The sequence below is a fragment of the Drosophila elegans genome, unplaced genomic scaffold (genome assembly GCF_018152505.1).
Source record: "Drosophila elegans isolate 14027-0461.03 unplaced genomic scaffold, ASM1815250v1 contig_208, whole genome shotgun sequence".
NCBI lineage: Eukaryota > Metazoa > Arthropoda > Insecta > Diptera > Drosophilidae > Drosophila > Drosophila elegans.
In genome coordinates, this window is record NW_024545578.1 from 16,286,990 (window position 1) to 16,308,434 (window position 21,445).

Consider the following 21,445-nt stretch of genomic DNA (forward strand, 5'->3'; position numbering starts at 1 on the left):
GAGGACGGGGCGCACAGAAGGACTTGGGGGCCCGAAACCCGGGCAGACCGCAAATAAAATAAGCCAGCGGACATGGCGTATACGTAACGTTGAGTTAGCTGCTGAAAAATGGCCGCCGGACGTTGGAACTTTGCATGGACAAAAGGCTACGCATGGCATAGTACAGTAGTATGTGGTGCATATGTACATATATAGTAAATGTAAATGTGCGTGGGTCCCGACTCTATCTTAGATCTTTGCGGCTGCGACTTTGTGCCATTTGTTTCGCTTTGAACTGACTTCCCGTGGTCTCGGGCCCCTGCCGTACTTTTTTCCCTGCCGTCTGTTAATTAAACGCCAGCCCAAAACTCAAGTGGACCCTTTGAGGATTAGCCTTTGGTCTCTGACAAAGCCCGAAACCCATTTATACGGCATATCTTTTATGGTCATGGCTAATTGTTGTCTCTGGCCCTTTCTGGCCAAGTGGAAGTGCCCAATGAGCCGCAAAATCTATGCGACATGTGATGGCAATCAAAATGATTGCCTCGCAGGCCGACGATGGCCGAGTTTCAGTTCATTAATGCAGTTTAGCGAAGAATGGGAAAGTTTTTCGTGGCAGTTAGACAGCGCTTTTGGGAGGGTATAACATGAATATTAAATTTTCTGCCTAATCTATCGGAATATTAATGGCAGAATAGACTTTTGAAATATCTAATTTAATTAAATTTAGGACAGCAATGTGGAAAAAAACATGTAGATTTAAAATTGATACATCCATTTAATATAGCTTACAAAGGCCACTTTAAGTTTTTAGTTTGACTGCCCTTCTTAATTAATTACGATTATATATTTGGCTTAAGTACCTTTGTAATACTTGTATCTTTGTAATAAATTTTTTGAGTTATGCTGTGAACTTAATACTTAAGCTTCAATTATTATTAAATTTTTCAGAAAAATCTATTTGAATGATATTTCAACTTAAATGCTTCTTAATAGACATTATAATTATAGTTTCCTGCAGTGTTTTTTTGCGCTAATTAATATTTATCCTGTGGCTTAGTTCTTAGGTCATGTGTAACTCCGAGTATCCTATTAACTTAAGGGTATGCTCTCCGCAGTCAATTCTCACACACTGAGGCGCCAAATTAGCGCGGAGCATACAATTTTTTTTTCGCTTGGCTACGATGGCATTTTGGGGGAAATTGTTGGTTTGGTGGGATAAATGGATGAGGAGGGAAGAGATGGCGCCTGGCCGACAGCATTTGCCGGCAGCAATAGTAATTAAAACTTGCGTTGCCTGCTTTTAGGCTTCTGCTCGGCGGGATTGGCATTGGGAATGGGGACTCGAATTGGGATCGGGACTGGGGGAAAAGTGACGGCAAGTGGGAGTTGGACGGCCCTGGGCAGCGCGAAAAACTTTCCAATTAGGCCAAAGTTTTCGACAACCACAACAACAACAAGGACAGCGCCGAAAGCCAAACTCACTTCGTCAGCACAAATCAACTCTGTAGCTATAAATTCACAGCGAGTTTTTTTTTTCTCGCTCGCTGGTTGTGTTTTACGTAAATTAATTAAAATTTATTTCGACTTACCGCCGCGCACATGAACCTCTCGGCTGAGCACGGTGCCCATCAAATTGCGCAGTTTGCATCTGCCGGTTTAAAGAACAAAAGGATTAACAATCAATCTGTGCTGGGCTTGGGCGGAGGTGGCAAATTATTTCTGGCCTCACCTGTAGACGGTGGCATGCACCTCGTGGCGGTACTTCTCGGCCGTGAAGGGATAGAACATCATGCTGCCGTTGGAGAGCTGGAACACCATGTCCTGCTGCGGCGGGATGGGCGTCCATTCCACCTGGGTGAGGAAACGGCAAGAGGAATTAGAAGGGCACTCAGAAAAATACTTAAAACATATTTTGCAATGAAGTTTTACAGTACAATATTAACACTATGAAAATATCATCAAACAAAAATAACAAGGCAGTGCAACTAAATCATTACATATACATACGTGTGTTTTGACAAAAAGGGACATAATGTAAAAATATTAAACCATATTATGCCTTTTAAAAATGTTTTGATCTTGTTTTTGTTATAAATTAAATCTGCGTACATTATTATTTTAAGAGACAGTTTTACCACATTGAAATAAATTGGTTTTTTGAAATAATAATATTATTTTAACAGCACAATACATGATATAAGTTTTAAAAAATAAATTATAAATTAAATATATAAATTATAATTATAAATACAACTTTTAACCTTTTTTTTAAAGAAAAATACAATTTAAAATATCATTTTAATTAAAATTTGTTTTTGACGCCTACCAAAAACCATAAGTAATTAAATTTTATATAGGACATTTAATTTTGTAGGGTTTCTGATTCAAATGAAAAGTAAAATTTCGTTAAGTGCTTCAGCGAGCGTTTAGCATTTGTTTGTTGGCCAGTCAATTAACTTGGAAGTAAGCGGAGCCAAACGCCGCACAGCCATGCATAATTAAACAGCAATATTAAATGGCAGCGAGGAAAGAATGGAGCCAAGTCCTGCGCCGGCAAGAAAGGAAGTGGAAGGAAGTTCTCACCTCCGGCGGGGGACTGCCGTGGCCCGAGCATTCTATGAGTCCGCCCGAATTGTTGGAGAACTCGACGCGATGCGGTGGCTCATGGAGAAAAATCGGTCCCTGCAGATCCAGTCCATTTACAATCTGGCTGGTTTCGGCTGCAAAGAGAGAAGACGGGGCGAGAAATGAGAGAAGTTGGGGGAAAGTTCGGTAAATTTAAAATTTTAATTAAATGGAGGCATTCTCTGTGTGTGCGTGTGTGTGTGTGTGTTGGCCAATGTTAATTTCCATTTTTGTTAGAGCCGGCAACTTTTCTCCCCCGAAATTAAGTAGCGAGCATGCCAGCGGCTTTTGGCTTTTCCCCGACTTTTCCGCTCGAATGGGCGGGCTTGGCCCAAATTTTAATGAGGCGTCGTGAGTGCCGTTGGCCCACAACAAAGGCTGCTGCGGAGACAATTGCTTTTTACCTGCCGGCCATTGTTGCGGTCGCCGGCCACAAAAGCCCGCCTCTAATTGCTTCACCAGGCGCTGAGCATTGCATAATTTCGGCCATACTTTAAAATTGCTTTTGATGCGGCTTTTATGTCTTATTTATTATTCATTCCGAGGCACCAGCCCAGGAGCTGTGTGGCCGGACAAGTTAAGGCGTTGTCTGCTGTCCAGAAAATACCCAGAAATTCATGTGCACCGAGTGAGCCGACTATGACACATGAATAATTTAGGAATAGGACTTTCGCCCAGCCACCTACACTCGGAAATCGTCTTGGCGTTGAGGAATTTTAAAATATTTACTTGCTACAAATTTCTGTGTTAAGGGGAAAGCGATCACCCCTTAATAAGTAAAATGTTGTCCATAAATCCCTTGTGAATAAGGTGTCTTGAAGCGAAAAGACTATAAAGTTAATGGTAAAATGTTGCGTAATAATCAAATCAACATCAGGTTAATTTAAATCAACCCTTTTGAAATAGAAAAGTTTATATAATTAGTTTCGCATTAATACATCCTTACAGTATAATTTATAATTTTCTAAAATTTCAACACATGATTTTATATCATTACAGATTTCTTTTTGTTGAGCATTAAAGTGAATGCTAAATAACAGCTCTGTTCCAAGTAAAAATACGTTTTTATTATGGCTTAAAAAGGTTCTAAAGCTTAAATATTTGACTTTCGGTTTCAGATTACTAATTTGCAGTTATCATTTTGATAACATAATTTACTTTTAGAAAAACTGATTCTTAAAACCACTGACAATTTTCCCTTAACAAGACTTTAATAATAATAGCCGGGCTCTATTTCCCAAAGTGCATGGGTTTTATGGAGAATGTTGGTTTTCTCCGAGATCTTTCTATCACTTTCTGTCACTTCAAGAATCCCTCTTTGGCACTTGGCCCGACTTGCCTGGCAACAGGACTTGGACTTGGCAAGGAGCGCTCCTTGTGCTCCTTGTGGCACTTTCAACAACAGCAGCCGCAAAGTATGCAACACTAAATTTGTAAGCAATTTTCAACCCCAGCAGCGCCGCAGTCGAGCAATAATATGAAAAATTGTTTTGTCAAAAAGGCATTAGGCGGTAGATAACGACGGCCGAGCTTCTCCTGGTTGCAGGCCCCAAAGTGTAGCAAAGTTTGTGCCACTTTCGTTGCGGTTTCCCCACCCCCCCAAGCCCCCCAAGCCCCCCAGGCCCCCCAGGCCCCCTTGCCACCATTCCACCATTCCAGAGCCCCTTCATATCGTCGTCGTCCTGGTTTTTCCTCCGCCTGGCAACACGCTGTCAACTGCAATGCCCAAAGGAAATGCGCCGCAAAAGGATGCAGAAAAAGGACAGACTGTGAAACGAAAAGCAAAATGTTTGCGGAAAGTAAAAAGTGTTTGCCGCAAGTTGCAGCGGTTGCCACATGACGACGGGGGAGCGCATTAAATTTGCAGTTTTAGTTTTTAAGTCACTTACGATAAAGTTTCGCCCCGGCCAAAACTTTACTCCTCTGCCAGACACGGTCTAATGAAAATTTAATTATCCATCCGAAGAGTGGTACTTTTTTTTTTCTATCAGCTTAATTGCAGAACGTGTGTGGGTGCGTGTGTGTGTGCTCCCCGGGATGATTGAGATTTGCAGGTAGGATTTCAATTAAAACTTTGTCTTAGGCCCGAGACAAGTTGCAGCTAATTAGAGCACTTCGTCAGGCGCAAACTGTCATCGAAGTGTACCACATTTCATGGGGCTCCTGTGCTGGCCAAGTGCCGAAGTGCTGAAGTCCTGGACAATGGCCATAGTCGTCGTCTATATGCGATGGCTCTGCAACAGAAACAGAAGCACCCGACGACTCGATTTGTCAGCCCCGTCAATCAAGGAAGCTGGTGGTGGAAGCGGGGCTTATTAATGTAAGTGCCGCGCACATTTCCCCCAGCTAAAATCAATTACGCGGCAGGAGACGCGCAAGCTGGAGAATGGAAAACTAAATGAAACTAGCACTGCCAGCGGCAGCCTGCATCATTATCACGGATCATTAAAAATTGCCGTGAAGCTGAGCTGCAAAGGGAAATGACTGAGTCCGCCGAAGGAGATGGAAAATGGGAGAAGAAAAGCTGCAAAACAGAAGAGCAGAACAGAAAGGAAAGGCGGACCGCTGACAGGCGGGCAGACAAAATGCAAATGAGCAGCAGCAGCAAAAGATTCAACTCAAACTCGACGGCGACTACTCAGCCCCAAGATGCACAGAGAAAAATATTTGAAGTCTTAGGTCAATAAAATTAAATATAAGATATATAATGTGTATCTGATAGCATAAGTACCATGAGTATTAATTTTCAGTACTTTCGTACCCCTTTTTATGTAAATATTTGTGGCCATAGTCTTAACCCATTCACTGCTGAACATTCTCAAAGTGTTGCCCTGCTTAATTAAGAGGAAATTCCAAGAGATTCGGAAAACAGAAAACGGGCCGTGGAATGGCGATTTTAGTTCACATTACGTTTACTTCGCCGGAACAAAGCGAGCGGAAAAATCTTTTTGAAAAGTGTCTGCAAATAATAATGAAGTTGCCAGTTTCCAGTTGCCAGCTTCAAAGCGCACACTAAATCAGAAAAACTTTTCCCGCACACCATTTAAATGAAAACGCAATTTCGCGACAGCGAAGAAGAAAATCGCTGAACAAGAAGAGCAGTAACATTAAAGCTGATTTGCATATGCTGTGAGAGAAGAGGGCTTGTCTTCGCTGACTCTCTATCTACATCCATCTGCTGTCTCCTTTGCTGTTTTGTATGGCGTCAGGCGAAATGGCTTGGCAAATACAAACGCACAAGTATACGTTGTGGTGCTCCGATTTTCACTTTCACAAGGCTTTTGGGAAATACTATGAAGATTTTCAACGATTTCTAAAGGTATTGGGAAATGACAGATTGCTAAGAAAGTTTCTTTTTTATATTTAAATTAAAAAAATCTCTCTTTAATCTTTGGAAATTAACAAAAAGTTAAATTTGTTAATTTAAAATTTATATTTGTTAAATTGATAACTAAAACTATCATATTTAATAAGGGATTCACCCTTTTTATGCAATAAAATGTTGTATAAACCAATTTGAATAAACTTGTTGTTTGCAATTAAGCAGTACTATCTATATTAACATTAAATAATAAAATTTGTAATGACATTTCCGTTCTCTCTTTCTTTATAAATTCTCATACATTTTTTTAGCCTTATATTTTTTTTTAAGACTTAATTGCTTAAGTTTAAAAAATTAAATTGTTATGTTTATACAAATTTGAAAATCTCAAAAAAAAATAGAAATTGAGAACGCGGCCGTAGCCAATGGCAAATTTGATTCAGGCAGCCGAAAAGTAGGCAGCGTTTAATATTTAAAGTAGCACACGGCTCAGGGAAACGGGTCGGATGAGTGATGTGGGAGGGGATTGATGTTTCTGGGGATTGAGGCGAATCCGGGTGTTCCGGGCTTTCAGGAGGTGGCCCTCAAGTGCACGCATTTTTCTGCTTAAAAGCCCCGACTAATGCGATGTCGAAGCGAAATCTTCATCTGTCTGGGTGCGCAACAAAGCGGAATACTCCACGGATGTGTGTGTGCCAGGAGCAGGACCCGGAGCTGAGTGTAAAATGTATTTGCTTAGGTCAGAGCACGTAGGGCACACCAGGGCTTCTTGCTCCAACTTGACTTGCTTTGACTAAACAAGCTGAAAAACAAGAAAATTGCTCAAATTGAAAGCTTGAATGTTTTAAGGCCCAAACACACTGGGCCAAAGAATGCTATCTGGCCCCAGCAATCTCATTATCCGAACTCACATTTACCCTGCACTTTGCAAGTAGCAGGCTGCATTTCTCTGCGAAAATAATTAAGCTGCGTTGCCAGTCTGGGCTTGAGGATTTCTATCCAGCTTTTGTACCCGCAACACTTCCTTGACGAGCCCTTCACTCCTCAGGGTTTTTTGTGTGGCACTCTCGAAAAGCCAAAGCTATCAGCAAAAGATCAACGACTGTACCCCCGCCAGTGCAATGTCCATATCCACGTCCGTGTCCTCGTCATCGTCGTCGACATCGTCCTTTTCCTGGCGCTTTGTATTCCATCCATGGCTAAGCTGCGGGCTGATGTTGCTGCTGGTCGGATCCGATGTTGCTGCTGACTGTGACAGTAAAGGCCTTTCTTTGCTTACTGCTTACTGCTTGTTGCTGCTGCTGTTGCTGTTGCTGTTGCTGCTACTGCCTCTACTACTGATGATGAAGCTGATTATGCTCTGCATGCTTTGGACTTAAGCCCGGCCTCCTCCTTGGACAATGTTGCCAGGTCCTCACAAAAGCTCTTGCCTGCTCCGCCTGCCTTTGGCTTTGCTTCTTCGGGCTTGTTTTTGTTTCATAAAATAGCAGTCAGCAGTCAGGAGCCAGAAGCTGCATAATCTTGGCCCTCCTGCTGCGCTGCAATGTGACGAACTGCCAGGAGGGGAACCCCTCCAAAACCCGCCACCCCAAAACCCCTCATAAAACCAACCCCTAACCCACCCATAGACCACTGCTTTCATGCGCTTAGCAAACGTGACATTCGAGGTCATTCACATTTCGAGGGCGTGTTGTTGAACTTGGTGTGAAGCGGGGGAAAGTACAGCCGGAGCAGCATTAGCAGCAGGAGCTGCTATAGAATCAGCAGCTCACAGGAGCGGACTTGGCGGGAAGTAAGCAATCTGGGCGGGGCATCTTAGCCAAAAGCCAGGGGATTCTTGCCTGGCTTTCTTTGTGCGAAGTTCAGTTTTTCCCACCATTTCGTACCATGCCGTATTCAAAGCTACAGACAGCTAAATAAGTAGTCTAAGGTGTAAAAACAATTTTCATTATGAAAATCTGATTAAATATGTAAAGAACGAGAATGGAAATCTATACTTTTTATTTATACGAATTTAAAAATATTATATTTTCAATTTTAATATACGAATACCTATATGCATGCGCATTTTCATATAAAACCATTATATCTTTGTAATTTGATCAAATACCTTTGTAAAAATAATTAAAATATGGAATTTTATACCTCGTTAAGCTGGTAATAATATTTTCAAAAGATTGGCATAACAACTTGATATCACCCTTGTCAAAAATTTGTAAATATATCCAAATATAAATATTTTGTAAATATTATGGTTTTACGTTGTCAAAACAGTATCATTTTAGTCTAATTTTTCCTGTCGGTGCCGTGCTGACGGGTAATTTCTTTCACTGCGCTAGCTGTGCATTTGTTAAGCTGGGGTTAGTCGCTTCTGTCCGTAGCTTTTCTCCGGAGTTGCAGTTGCTGTGGGTGCAGTAGTATTCGCTTGCTAAATGCCGTGACACATTAGACAATGAGGATCTCTAATTATGGCTCGAAAACTGCAATTAACATTTGATCCAGCCTGTTTGGCCCCCTCCCACCCCCTTGGCGTCTTCTCTTTTGTGTGTGTGTGTGTGTGAGTGTGTGCCTTGAAGTGTCGAGCCACGCCAGCAGCAGAAAGTTTTATAAATGCTGCTCCTTCTCCTGCTCCTGCTCCTGTTCCTGCGGTTGCGGTTGCGACTGCGACTCGTGTGACTCCTGCTCGTCCTGCTCGATGTCCTGGCATGCAAACTTTTGCTGTTGACTCCGTTTCTTTGAGCGCCACGCAAACGCAACACAAACAAAAACAAAAGTGAAACGTGTGCCTTTCAATAATTCAGTTTTATGGCACAAACTCCGCAACTTCGCCCGGCTTTTGTCTACTCGCGAAAGTTGAGCGGCAGGCGCTCATTAACGGCAATATATGTACGCTACATATGAGGCGCTGCGTTAATTGAAATGCTTTTCGCTTTTCAATTCCCTTCACCACCCCCTGCCCCCCCTCGAGATCACTTGTTCCTTGGGCTTATGTTGCAAATTTAATTGCATACTTTTGTGGGCATCGCATTGGGGGGATAAAATAAGCGGCATATAGCTGGCAAAACAGCGATTATATTATCGATAAAAATCGAAGGAAGTGATGATTTTTATTGTAATTAGTTTAAATAGTTTACCGAATTAAAAGCAGACAAAACGGATAAATGGTGTTATATTAAGAGCGGTATTTATAGTTAAGAGCTTTATGCCAGTTATTCAACCAAAGTTCCACCATCAATGAGTGGTCCGCTTAATTCCCTCTATCCCCTCCATTAGCAAATGTCAATCACGCGAAACGAATCTATACTATCGATTAGAGTTTTTGTGTTTTATGGGAACGGAAACAAACAATGCGGGCTGGCAGTACTCACCTCTTATGACATACAGGATCAGGATGGCCTTAAAAAGGCTGTGAAAATCCATTTTTTATGAGCACTAATGCTTTCCATTACATTTTTTATATCTGGATTTTAAATGCCGAATTTCGCTTGATTTGTTTGTTATTGCTGTCGTTTTTGTTCGCGTTCGCTCTGTTTATTTCGCTTATTTAATTTCTTTCTCACATCCACAAATGCGTTGCTGTGATTGAAGCTGAAAATGTTAATGGTTTCTGGCTCAACTTTGTTGTTGATGGTGCTATTGTTATTGTTGTTCTTGTTGTTTGTTTGTTTTCCGTATTACGCGCCACGGAAATTAGAATTTCGAATGCGATGCCAGAGATTTATGCGCCCAGTGATTTTAATGCTCGGGCTTTGCCTAAAAGACAAATATAATATATTGTTACATACAAATATATAGATTGCATTCAAAATGCGTTAATTTTTTTTTTTTTGCTGCTCAAGCCGAATCTTTTTCTCTGGTTTGCTTAACAATTTAGTTTTTGAAGAACATTAAAATGGTTCTTAAAATATTATAGCCTGATGAAGTAACATATCTGAGTTTTGCCTTGCCTTGAAAACCCTTTTCATTCAAATGGCTTTAAGCTGCCTTGATGTGGTTAATGGGGCTGCTGCCTTTGCTTTTCATTTCACTTGACGACAGTCAGTCAACTGCGATTCGCATGTCAGCGGGGATATTAATCATGTCAAGTCAGCGCCACAAAGCGCATACCCATTCAATCCAGCTGAACCACTTGGAGAAATCTGGCAGTTCCAGATATCGGAACAACAAAAGCAAATAACACTCAAAAAAATAATTGAAAGAATAAGCGCAATGTCTATGCTAAGCTTAAATTGAGTTGTACATTTCTTAAATATGTTGTATACACCAAGCTTTCTTAGATTAGTTTTGTAAATCACAATTTCTAAAGTAAAAATATTCGACATATTTATTGTTTCTCTTATATATTATTATACTTAACAATTTTTAATAGAAAATATTTAAGTTTATTTAGTTTCAAAGATAAAACTAAAAGGAGCTCAACGGCTTAATATTTTTTATAAATTATAAATTAATAAATTATAATTTTTTTTTTAATGATTGAAATTATAAGGGAGAAAATCTTCTTATTTACAGGATTAAAATTTTAATATTTAATTTTAAAAAAATATTTAAAATTTAATTTATAAAGGAAAATTTAAAGTTGGCTGTGGTGCATAAACTTTTTCCTCATTCTCCAGACCCGGAAAAAGGGTAGTGATGCTGGTGCTGTGGCTCCCTAAAGTTTTCCCCTTTTTCCGGGTTTCGGCTTTTGCGCCCCTTTGAGCGCATTTTTATGCGAGAAGATGAAGGCGAAAAAATTATGCATCAGCGCGAAATTGGAGCGCCATAAGTTGCCACTGAAGTGCTGACATCCTCATCTGAAGTTGCGGCTGCAGCCGAGTGCGAGTGTGAGTATCTCGTGGATGCAAAATATGACAAAAATATGCTAAAACACGCGTGTGTGTGTCTGTGTTTGGGTATCGGGAGTCCTTCCTGCAGATCCCCTACCCCCCTTTCGCAATACACCCTGCACTTTGTTGCCTGACTGGCATTACATTAACTTTTCCTATGGCCAGCCATGACAGGACCTCTCCCCAAAGCCAGACGACTCCCCAAGGTAAGCTTCTGGACATTGTAAAAACCAAAAGGGAGCAAAAAAAAAATGCGGCACGAACCGAACGATATTTGCCGAAACTGAAACTATGCAAAAGGGACAGGAACAGGACAACTTGATACGAAGAAGATAAAAAAGAAACGTATAAAACTGTCAATAACGATAAAGCACAGAGGCGGCAGGGGAGGGGATTTTTTTGGGGGGTATACAGCAGGGTATACGAGCTGTAACAACAAAATGCCGCTTAAGCAACATGGAAATTATGCCCAGTGCGAATATCATCAGCAAACTGCTGGAACAGACAATGGCTGTCGGGCAGCCGGAACGGGCGGAAAATGGATGGAAAAATTCAGTGGGGAGTGGGGGAATGGGAGAGGGGGAAGTGGGGAAATGCTGCTGAAAATGCTTCGTTTATTTCCTTCGTTACTTGTTGTATTTTTCTTCTCCATCTCCATCTCCGCTCTTCTTGGTGTGTAAAAAATCATGACTTGGCAATTATGCGGCAAATGTGCGCACTGGGCATACCGACACTGGCAAACAAAAGAGCGAAACAGACTCGCTCGCACACACGGCGGATGGCAAAAGGCGAACAGACATAAATATTACGCATACGCCGCATTGCACTGCCAACGTTTGCTAAATTGCTGGCAATTAGTTTAAAGTGCGACAGCAAAAAATCAAAATTGCAAGCCTAAGCGGCTTTGCTAGCGTGTATTGTGTATCATGGTTCCCATAACCAAATCACCTGGAAATCTCTTTTGAAAAGTAATAAAAAATTAATGAAAATAGGTTATGTATTATATATATTCTTTTGTAAACTAATTTTAAAACTGCTTTGCAACAAATAAGTACAAATTAAAATATCTTAATGCTACGGCAATGATTAATTTGAATTTCATTTAATATGTAAGTCATGTATATTATGCAAATATATAAACCACTTTTCTCATTGCTTCATATACAAGCCAAAGTTAACCAATCAAAGTAAGAACGGATGATTAGGAAAATTTCCCGACGGAGATGTTACGTATACGCCGCATTGCCCTGCTAGCAGTTCGTTGAAATCACGACTTTAGTAGTTACCCCGGCTAAGATCAAATAAATTGCTCTGTATAAAATTCGTTGAAAGACTAGACAGTATATTAAACATTTAAATGGGCTCCGATGGCTGAGCAAACTTTGTCTCCGACCCAATCAAAAGGGGCATGATTGCATCAAAGTGGAAATGCTCTTGTAAGCCGCCTTTGTGAGCGGCTTCTTCTCCTATTTCATCGCCCTGCCTTTGAACTGCTTCCCGGCCGTCTTTGCCAACGGCTTAAACACTTGAAGTCAGCTTCGATTTATTTATATTACACTTTACTTTGTCTGCTCGGTCTTTTGCTCTCTGTCTGTGACAATTTGTGCCGGGGAAATGCATTAAAGGCCGCCCTTTCCGAAGCTATCCTCCTATCTACTCATGTGGCCGAGGGAATGGGGCTGGGAATGGGGCTGGGAATGGGGCTGGGAATGGGGCTGGGAATGGGGCTGGGAATGGGGCTGGGAATGGGAATGGGGATGTGGATGCCAAGACAAGTGCAATTTATAGACTTCAACGCTTGGCCGGGTCCGGACTTTTCTCGTCTGGTCTGCCGCCGTACGACAGCCGTCGTCTGCCAAATACGTGATTTATTTTAATAGATAATCATTATGCCATCGATTTCTATCATGTCTGGAGTCTGTTTCGCTTGTTGCATGCCCCCATTCGCTCGTCCCTACTCCCCTATATGCTACGTGCGTCAATAAATCAAAATCAAATGGCTTTCAGCTTATTGTTTTGCGTGGGTAAATAGAAAACATGTGCGACCAGCTGAAGCCACGTGTAAGGATTGAGGTGAGACGCGTTTGGTTGTACCTTTAAGTAGGTTGCAACTTGGTGAACTAATTTTTTTGTTTTTTGAAAAGTGACTTAAATAAATAGCTTTAAACGAAATGCTGTTCTAAATTCTCAGAGCTTATTCGAAATGGGAACACTATAAAACTGCTCTTAATTATTATGTTTTAAAATATTGTTTAAGAAATTAACAAAATTTAACTAATTGAGGTTACTAAATTAGAAAAAGTGCTGATGTTAAAATCCTTTTTTTGTGCCTGAATCAAACCAAAAAATGTTATACAGTCTATAATTATAATTTTGAATTCAGTTTTAAAACCTGTTTCACTTAAAAAGTTTATCAGCTGCTGTAAATATTCTCATCAATTCCTAAATTTCAGCGCTTTTGTAAGAACTTTAAACATTTTCGAAATACCCTAGTAAACATACTTTTTTCTAAACCAGGATAGGCCTTAAATCCTTTGTGCAATGCACATCCGGCATGTGAAAACACAACACTTTAAGCGCTAAACAGAGCAGACCAGAAGCTGCCACAGGCGGTCATAGTTCACGGTTCATTCACATGGCAGATCCGCTCCGCTCCTCGCCGCAGCCGTATTTAAATTGTGCCATTATGCACTCGAGGGCCGGGCCTCGCCCCCTCTGGCCACCCTTTGCCCCCTTTGCCCCCTTCGCTAATGACTTTTTACGGCGTCTCTGGCGGCTGCTGGCAGAGGCGCAAAAAATCAATAGAATGCAAAAGGGCCCGGCCGGAGAAGCCGGAGTTTCTGCATGGGAATCTCGGCTGGCAAAACAAAGGGGCAGAGGCTAGAGGATTGTGGATAGTGGATAGTGGATAGAGGCCAGGGAACACTGAGCACTGAACACTGGACAGCGAGCTGGAATTGTAATGGCCAACCGGCTGTCGTCTGTTGCATTGTAACACTGGCCGACCGGCTGGCCGCAAACAAACAAACAAACAAATAAAGAAACAGCAGCAGACAAACAAAAAAACCCGAGGAGTGGAAATAGAAGCGAAACTAGCAACATAAAAAAAGGAAGAAAATCAATAAGGCAGAGGCATGAAGCAACAAACAAACAAGCGCAGCGAAAAACCAGCGAAACAGAGAGAGAGAGAGAGAGAGAGAGCTTGGAATGCATAACAAACTGTGAAATGAAAAGCCAGCAACAAAATTGTGCAAGAAATTATTTGCATATATACAACATAGAAAGCACAGGGGGCGAGAATGGAGGCCCTCTCCCCTCTTGCACTGAAGTGCACATAAAAATCATTTAAAAACAGCAGCCAAGCAGACGGACAGACGGAGGGAAGAAGGCTCTTGCCCAGCTTTTCCAGCTTTCTCCGCTTTTCCCCGCTTTGCCCCGCTTTGCCCCGCATTTCCCACCTTTTCCAGCTGGGCCCAAGGTAAGTCCATGCTGCTGCCGTGATTCAGGGGGAAAAAATTGAGTTCAGCAGAGGGGATGTACACAAAATGGGTCTAAAGTCATAAACTTTTTCCACATAGCAGCTGATGCCAACACGTTTCGGTCACTGGCAGCTCTGGTTTTTTGTTTTTGCCATAGTTGCTGGTTGCTCAGTGATTTTTCCTGGGCCCGTTACTATGGTCTTTTGTTTCCTCCCGGCTAACGAGCCGAATATTGGGTTAAGTAAAATATGTACCAAATGAAAAACAAGGAAAAACTGTGCATGAGTTGGTTCTGAGAAAAATATTTTGGAAACTGAAATAATGAGAAGGTCGGAGGAAATGCAAATGCGAGAAGTAAACTATGCGGATATATTTTTGGTATGGCAAAAAATAACACACAAGTGCAATAACACATTTGCCAATTTTAATTATTTGTATCTTGCTTTTGGAGGACTTCCCCCATCTGGCTGCCAATCAATTTAACTTCGACCCTTTCAGACCCTCCAACTTTGCGTGTCTCAGTGGATGTCTGGATAAGACTTATTCACCCCTCGAACTGCTGCACATCAATCAAGAGCAGTCGACCCGCAGCAATAATTTTGAAATGCCAGGCCCGCGCTTAAAATGTCACACGCCAATCAAAAGCATGTTTGCTTGCATAAATAAACACAAAAGCACAGGGCCGTCGCTTAAGTATGAATAAAATATGAAGCCAAACAAAATATCATTTCTCAACTTTTGGCAACTTTGGCACTTCTTTACCCCTCCGACAATCTCGTCTCAATTTCCGCTGCATATGGGCGCGGGGGGAAAGTGATTTCTTAATTTGCTACACAGAAAAACTTTAACCTACCCACAGCTCAGGAAAAACCCCTTTACTCGCAAGTCCCCCGTTTTTTCTGGGTTAAAGTGGAAAGCAGGAAGGAAAGTTTCCTTGAGTTGGCCCCGGAAAAAAGTCGTACGTGACTTTTGTGGAAAATGATGGATCATGTTCTGGGTGGGTGTAAAAGTGAAACTTGTGCCGCCTTCTAATTAATGTCAGTAGCAGTGGTGGCAGGACGTTATTTGCCCGATGGGTTCATATTTTGCTGCTTAAGCGCCAGATTGCGCATACGCAGCGTGGGGCAATTCAAAAATTGCGTATACGCACTGCGGGCAGCTGTTGCAATTGCTGCCCTGACCACCCAAAAATACATAATCCCCGAAAGAGGAAGAGAGAGAAAGAGAAAGAGAAGGAGAGACAAAGAGAGAGTGAGAGCGTCACGATGACCGAAAATTTAAATAAACCAAAACTCGATGCCGGCAACTACTATTACTACAACTACTACGCACGAGTGTGTGTATGAGTATGTGTGTGTGTGTGTGTGCTGGTCACTTCCGCTGTGAAACGCATGAAATACGAGCCATTTTTACTACTACACATCAGCCACAGAGGCTGCAACATGCGACATGTGTGTATGCGGCAATCGATAAATTTTGTGTGTGCAGCACAGCAGCAGCAGTTGCAGGCACAACAACAATACCCTCAGCACTATAAGCCAGATATGCCAAATATACACATATATATATATACGTATACATATATATACATATATATATACGTAGTGAGTGAGTATGTGCCGGCACAGACAGATTTATAGTTTGTCATGGCGGCAGCGTCCAAAATAGTTGCAGCTTCTCTCCCGCTCACGAGGCATTCTGCAGTTTTCGTTCATAAAATCAATATGCCGGCCATCCCCCACCCGTTTCTCTCACTGCATTAGCCGGCCGGTGTTGGCTTTACATAGGTACTGGGCATATATGCACATATATGCAGAGTCGGAGGAGTATATAGGCACTATGGAAGAGCGCACGCAGGACTGCTAATTGCTTGCATGCGAGACGTAACGAAACGAAAGGAAAGGAAACGAGAGCAAGGAGCAAGATGCCCTGACACAAAAGAAATATAAATAAATGGCATTTGCCCTCAACACAATACAGGGAAAATGTCAAACAATTAAGCGGCAATTAGCAGAAAGCTCGAGAGTGCCAGCAGCAGCGAGCCAGAAGACCATAAGACCAGAGAAGGGGGCGGCTGCTACGTGAAAGCGTTGCTAAACGTGTCTTCAGCTTGTCAAAAAGGGGTTGAATGGAAGGGAACCAGGAACCAGAAGCAGAGCCACGGAAGTTGGCCACTCAAGGCAGCCCAGGTAGTCAGGAAACAGGATTGCATTATGCCTTATTGATGAGCCCAGGCGGGGGACTCTTGGCAAACTAAGAAAAGGACTCCATATGGCGCACTTCTTGCGATATTCATACACTGCATACCTTTGTACTCAAAGAACCCTTCACAGATGAGATTCACTTTTTTACAAAGTCTAATTTAAGTGATTATGAACTTATATTGTTTTTCAAATAAGATATTGTTACTGCTAACCATAAATATTTCGCCGACTTAAAACGAATTATCAGCAAACTTGCATATACATCCAGTAATGATATTTTACGAATATTACTTGTCTAATTTAAAAATCTTGATTATAGCTGTGCCAATTAATTTCAGTGCTTACACTTAACAAATAACCTGATTCAAGCAAACATTTTTTTGGTGTTAATGAAAAGTTGTATTTGGAAAACATTTAAAAACTTAGCTAATTTAATTTAATAACCAAAAACACCATTTAAATTGTAATTAACATTCTGACAACTTATTTTAATTGAGATTAAATAAGAAAAAATTATTTCAATAATTCCAAAAATTATAAAAATACTTCTTATCGCTCATAGTACCCTTTCTAGTACGAAATAACAGCAATATGCTTGTCGAAAATAAACACTCCCAAATAAACCCATTCAATTTCTTGATACAACACACTTATCTGCAGTTAAGCAAATTTGCATGCAATTTTCTCTCACGAGGAAAAGCACTTTTCCACTTCTGAAGGCAAAGGCAACAAACTCGAAAAATAGAGCTAAAAACACGGTTCTTGCAGTTGTTGTTGTTTTCCTCAGATTTTAGCACGTTGTTGCAATTCAATTTATTTTCAATTTACGCGCATGCAAGACGAACAGTTAGGGGGTGGGGAAAATCGGGTTCGGGTGGGCTAACACCTTTCATTAGACACAACATTATCAAGCGCGAGTTTAACGGTTGCATACATGCCGGATTTTTCGTTGTCTTGGCGGCCGGCACACGTTGCACTCACAAACACGGACTCACTTTTGGCCGGCACTGTATATAGGGGGCAAGTACGTATATAAATTTGTGGCACGCACGTTGGCCGCTTCTCTTGTTGCTGCTGCAACGCGAATTGCGAATTGCACTTGCGACACTGACAACCACAACGACAACAACTGGCGACAACAACTGCGACGGCGCGCTCTTCGGTGGTCTTCTTATTTTTTTGTTGCCTTTCTGATAACAGGTCTCTCTCTCTCTATCTCCCTCGCACCTCGCCCTATCTCGCTTGCTCCAGCACTTACTCGCCTGCCAAAGGAAAAGAAGGAGCAGACAACAACCGCACGCGAGCAACGTCGAACAGCAACTGAGTCCTGATTGCGCTGTCCCGCAGGATTTTTGTGCAGATGCAGGTTGGCATAGTGGCCACATCGCCATGTGCACCCCCGCATTCCAATCCCCACCTGCCAGTGGATGCTGGGGATGGTGCGCAGACTCCTCATCCGAAGGGCCATCAACAGGAGCGTAGTAAACTCGTAGTAAATTGGATTCCATTCGGCTTCATTCACAGAGAAGCTCTCGCAGCTCTCACGGCCACATTTAGTTGATCACTACATGCTAATGGGTTTTAAGTGTCGACAGCAGGGCAACTATATGACAGTTATTCAAAAAATTATAAAATTATTAATTGCACATTTTAACTGATTATTATTTCCCTTTATTTTTGGAATGGTTTTTAAAACCAAGTCCTATAAATTGTTCAAGACAATATTTAAATTATGAGATAAGGTTTACTTTAACACACATTAAGTTTAGCACCAATTCTTAAAGTGTATTTTCACTTGCTTTAGCTTCCTTTTTTAAAACATATTTACATAAAAATAAAATTTTTCCTTGGCGCTATATTTTTTATCGATTACAAGACAACCATGCCCGACCGCAAAGAAATCGCTGTGTGAACCCTAAACTAGGGTTATACCAAAGTTAAAGTAACCGTAGTAATCGTTAAAACAAAATTAAATAGGGTAGTAAAATGAGATGAATTGTTCTTAAATATTTTCCAACACATGTCAATAGTTACCTGTCAAGTCCTTGTCAAAAATTCTTTTCATTCAATCGTCAGCGTGGAGAAAAAAGGTTCCCAGAACAGTTATTACATTTACAAAAAAAAAAAAGGTTTTCTACTCTTTTTACAAAACAATATTAATACAAACTAATTCCAAGCCAAACGTCGCGTTAGAATTAGAGGGTTTTTTATATCTTTCTAAAAAGATTTCACGTATTTTGTTGACGCAGTATAATAATTTCGAATCATATAAATCAACTTTCAACTTAATGGAAGGCTTGGTATTGGAGTTCACGGTGGACAGGGATCAGCACTATCGTTTCATCCACGATTCGCGAGAGCTGTCCTCTGCGATCCAGCGGCAGTTGTTCGACGACGACGCCGTATTTAATGGCCTCCTGGGGCAACTCCACAAGACGGGTGAGCAGTGATTTTTGAGTGGTTCCTCTTTGGAAGTACCTTCAACCATGTTCCTCCGAAGAGTAGCCGCCTATGTGAGCAACATGAACCTGGACATGCCGCTGAACTTTGACATCTTTCTGCCCATCCGCCTGCCGATGGTCGTGGTGCCCAGCTACGATGAGAAGAGACGCAGTGTGGAGTTCTCCAGGCCCAATGCCCAGCACCCGTTCTTCTTCGGGAATGCGGTGAATGCCAAAAGCATGAACCTGCTGCTCAAGCAGGAGCTGCAAAGGGCCATAGCCAAGCTCGGTTGTGTGGGCTCCTGCTCCGGACTGGTCTACGATCTCAAGTACTCGGTGTGGAGCCTCGACCGGGTGCCCTTTGTCCACAAAATCGTGGCCATGGAGCGCGGCAGCAACGGGCGCCGCTTGATTCGCTTCGATTTCGTCCTGGCCCTGGAATTCCAGGGGGCAGAGATGATTCTGCCCCCTTATTTCAAGGCACCCGTCGCTCACCGCTGGCTTGCCTATGGCCTGATGGCCCAGGATGGCGATGCCCATCCGGCGGACTGGGCCATACTGGTGCCCAAGTGGCAGGACTCGAACCCGGGCGCCTGCATGATTGCCCTGAACTGCCTAATCATGCTGTTCCGTCTGCTGAGCGCCCAGCAGTGCTTCTGCTTCGCCCAGCCCGCCTCCTTAAAGTTCGCCTTCGTCTTGGCCACCGAGGAGCGCTGCAACGACTTCAAGCGCTTGACAGTCGCCGAATTGGTTTTTGAGGTATGTGTTGGGCTGCATATAATTTCCTATAAATGTTGTACACTAAAATTAGATAGACCTATCCGTGAACCCCAGAATGACAAAACACTTGCCTTTTAAGTATCTAGTTTCTTTTGATTTGATTATTGAAAAAAATATTTTTTTTAAAGTGTAATTACGTTTTTCAACTGTTTCTCTCCCCCTTACTTAGATCCTCTACAAACAGGTGTTCTGCAACTTCAACGAGGCGGTGTACAAGCGCGTCAAGGGCGACAAGGCCACCAGGAGCAGTCGGCTGATGGCCATCCGGAAGCAGCAGTTGCGGGCCCGGGGCGTATACGCAATGCTGGAGGATGCCGTGATCCGTAACTCGATCACCAGCGATCTTGTTAACGCCTTTTTCTGCTACATCAACGTCTTGCCGACGCCGGATCGCATCTACCACTCGCTGGTCGAGGTCCGCAGTACCGATTGTCCTTTAAAGAGGAAGAGGAGCAGCACTTAAGGTCCTAATCCTGCCAAGTTAAATTGACCAAAACGATGGGGGACCACATGGGGGGGTTGAGTTGGTGTGCTACCACTTTTGGATAGGTGGCAAACAACCCCAAGGGACTGGCTTCCCTTGTTGATTTTTGAAATTCGAGCACTACTCTAAATTGGTCGAGCAGTTGGTGGGTATCCCCCAGCACCATGCCATCGTCTTAGTGTCAAATCTCGGTAATTGTGCAACTTTAATGCCAAAAAATAAGTGGAAATGTCGGAGAAGAGCTTACACAGATACAAAACACACACAAGCGGTACACGGGAAAACACCGACAGAGACAAAAGTTAATAAAAGCCAACTAAAAACTAAAGCCGAGTTGGGCTACGTGTCCCTGTTTTGACTTGCCCCCAAACACCCCCGACCCCCTTGTTTATGGTGGGGGGGGTTGGGGTGGGAGAAAAAGTTAAATTGCAAATAGCTTGGGCTGGGCTTAGCCCGGGGGCGTGGCAGTGGAGAGGAGGCGGTGTGCGGTGATGGGAGGGCAACATGAAATTTTAGAAAAATTTGCTGTTATTGTTCGGGCAAAACAAAAGGGGTAAAAGGCTTTCGCAGAGCTGGCAAAAAGGATGGGTTCGGAAAAATAGGTGGGTCTACGGGGTGGAGTCGCATTAAACAGAAAGACACAAAAAAGTTTACCCTAGACTCGGTGAGTGGTGGGGGGGAAGGAATGTAGAATAAAGTTTTGCAACGCTTTTGACATTTCATTGTTGTCAACTTTTAACTAGTTTTTTATGTAGTCGTTATTTTAAAATGCAAATCGCCTACAAACTGGCAGCAAAAAACACACTTTGCTCGTCTTTCTCCAGAATTGTTTCGATTTAATCTGCCCCAAATCAAATGCCTTTAATTGCGTTTGCGAACTGGTGCTGTGAATTTGTCATATGCCCGGTAAGAGTGGAAAACAGATTTGCCGCATCCATCGACGAGTTAATCTGGTTAATTCCCCGCCTGTACTTCTGTACGATTGGCAATCGAAAAGTGTTTATTGCATTTTCCACTTTTCGTTATTTTAATTGCATTCCCAGCTCTCCTTTTGCCTTTAAAGTTGTTGTGTATTAAATGCCAATAAATAAACTGAAAGTGCAGCTTGCTGCTGGATGAGAAAATTATTTGCTGGCTTGGCAAAAAGAGAAAATAATCAAGATATTTCATCATCTAGGAAAGCATCGTAGGGCATCATAAAAAAACATTGAAAAGGGAGGAGTTTCGCTTGAGGACTTCCCCTGCATCAATCACTTAATTTTGTTAGAAAAATACATTTTCCCAAACTTGAATTAAATT

At 42.2% G+C, this 21,445-nt stretch overlaps 2 protein-coding genes across 7 annotated transcripts in view; one reads left to right on the forward strand and one right to left on the reverse strand.

Annotated features, from left to right (window-relative positions):
* Positions 1 to 17,756, reverse strand: part of LOC108147467 (Down syndrome cell adhesion molecule-like protein Dscam2) — a 46,987-nt gene extending 29,231 nt beyond the window's left edge. For 5 of the 6 annotated variants that reach the window (XM_017274009.2, XM_017274008.2, XM_017274007.2 and 2 more), the window contains exons 1-5: positions 17,700 to 17,756; positions 9,298 to 9,682; positions 2,566 to 2,702; positions 1,712 to 1,833; positions 1,572 to 1,630 (exon numbers count right to left, since the gene is read on the reverse strand). In XM_017274009.2, the coding sequence (XP_017129498.1) occupies positions 1,572 to 1,630; positions 1,712 to 1,833; positions 2,566 to 2,702; positions 9,298 to 9,349 (370 nt within the window). In that variant the 5' untranslated portion in view covers positions 9,350 to 9,682; positions 17,700 to 17,756. Of the gene's footprint in view, positions 1 to 1,571; positions 1,631 to 1,711; positions 1,834 to 2,565; positions 2,703 to 9,297; positions 9,683 to 17,375; positions 17,394 to 17,699 lie in introns of those variants that run through there. The other variant, XM_017274006.2, reaches the window with a different exon arrangement.
* Positions 17,757 to 18,552: 796 nt separating this feature from the next.
* On the forward strand, positions 18,553 to 20,474 carry LOC108147406. The gene is made up of 4 exons (XM_041708416.1): positions 18,553 to 18,570; positions 18,691 to 18,880; positions 18,947 to 19,641; positions 19,832 to 20,474. The coding sequence occupies exons 2-4, from the start codon at positions 18,730 to 18,732 to the stop codon at positions 20,123 to 20,125; spliced, it is 1,140 nt and encodes a 379-aa protein (XP_041564350.1). The 5' UTR covers positions 18,553 to 18,570; positions 18,691 to 18,729; the 3' UTR covers positions 20,126 to 20,474.
* Positions 20,475 to 21,445: the final 971 nt, after the last annotated feature.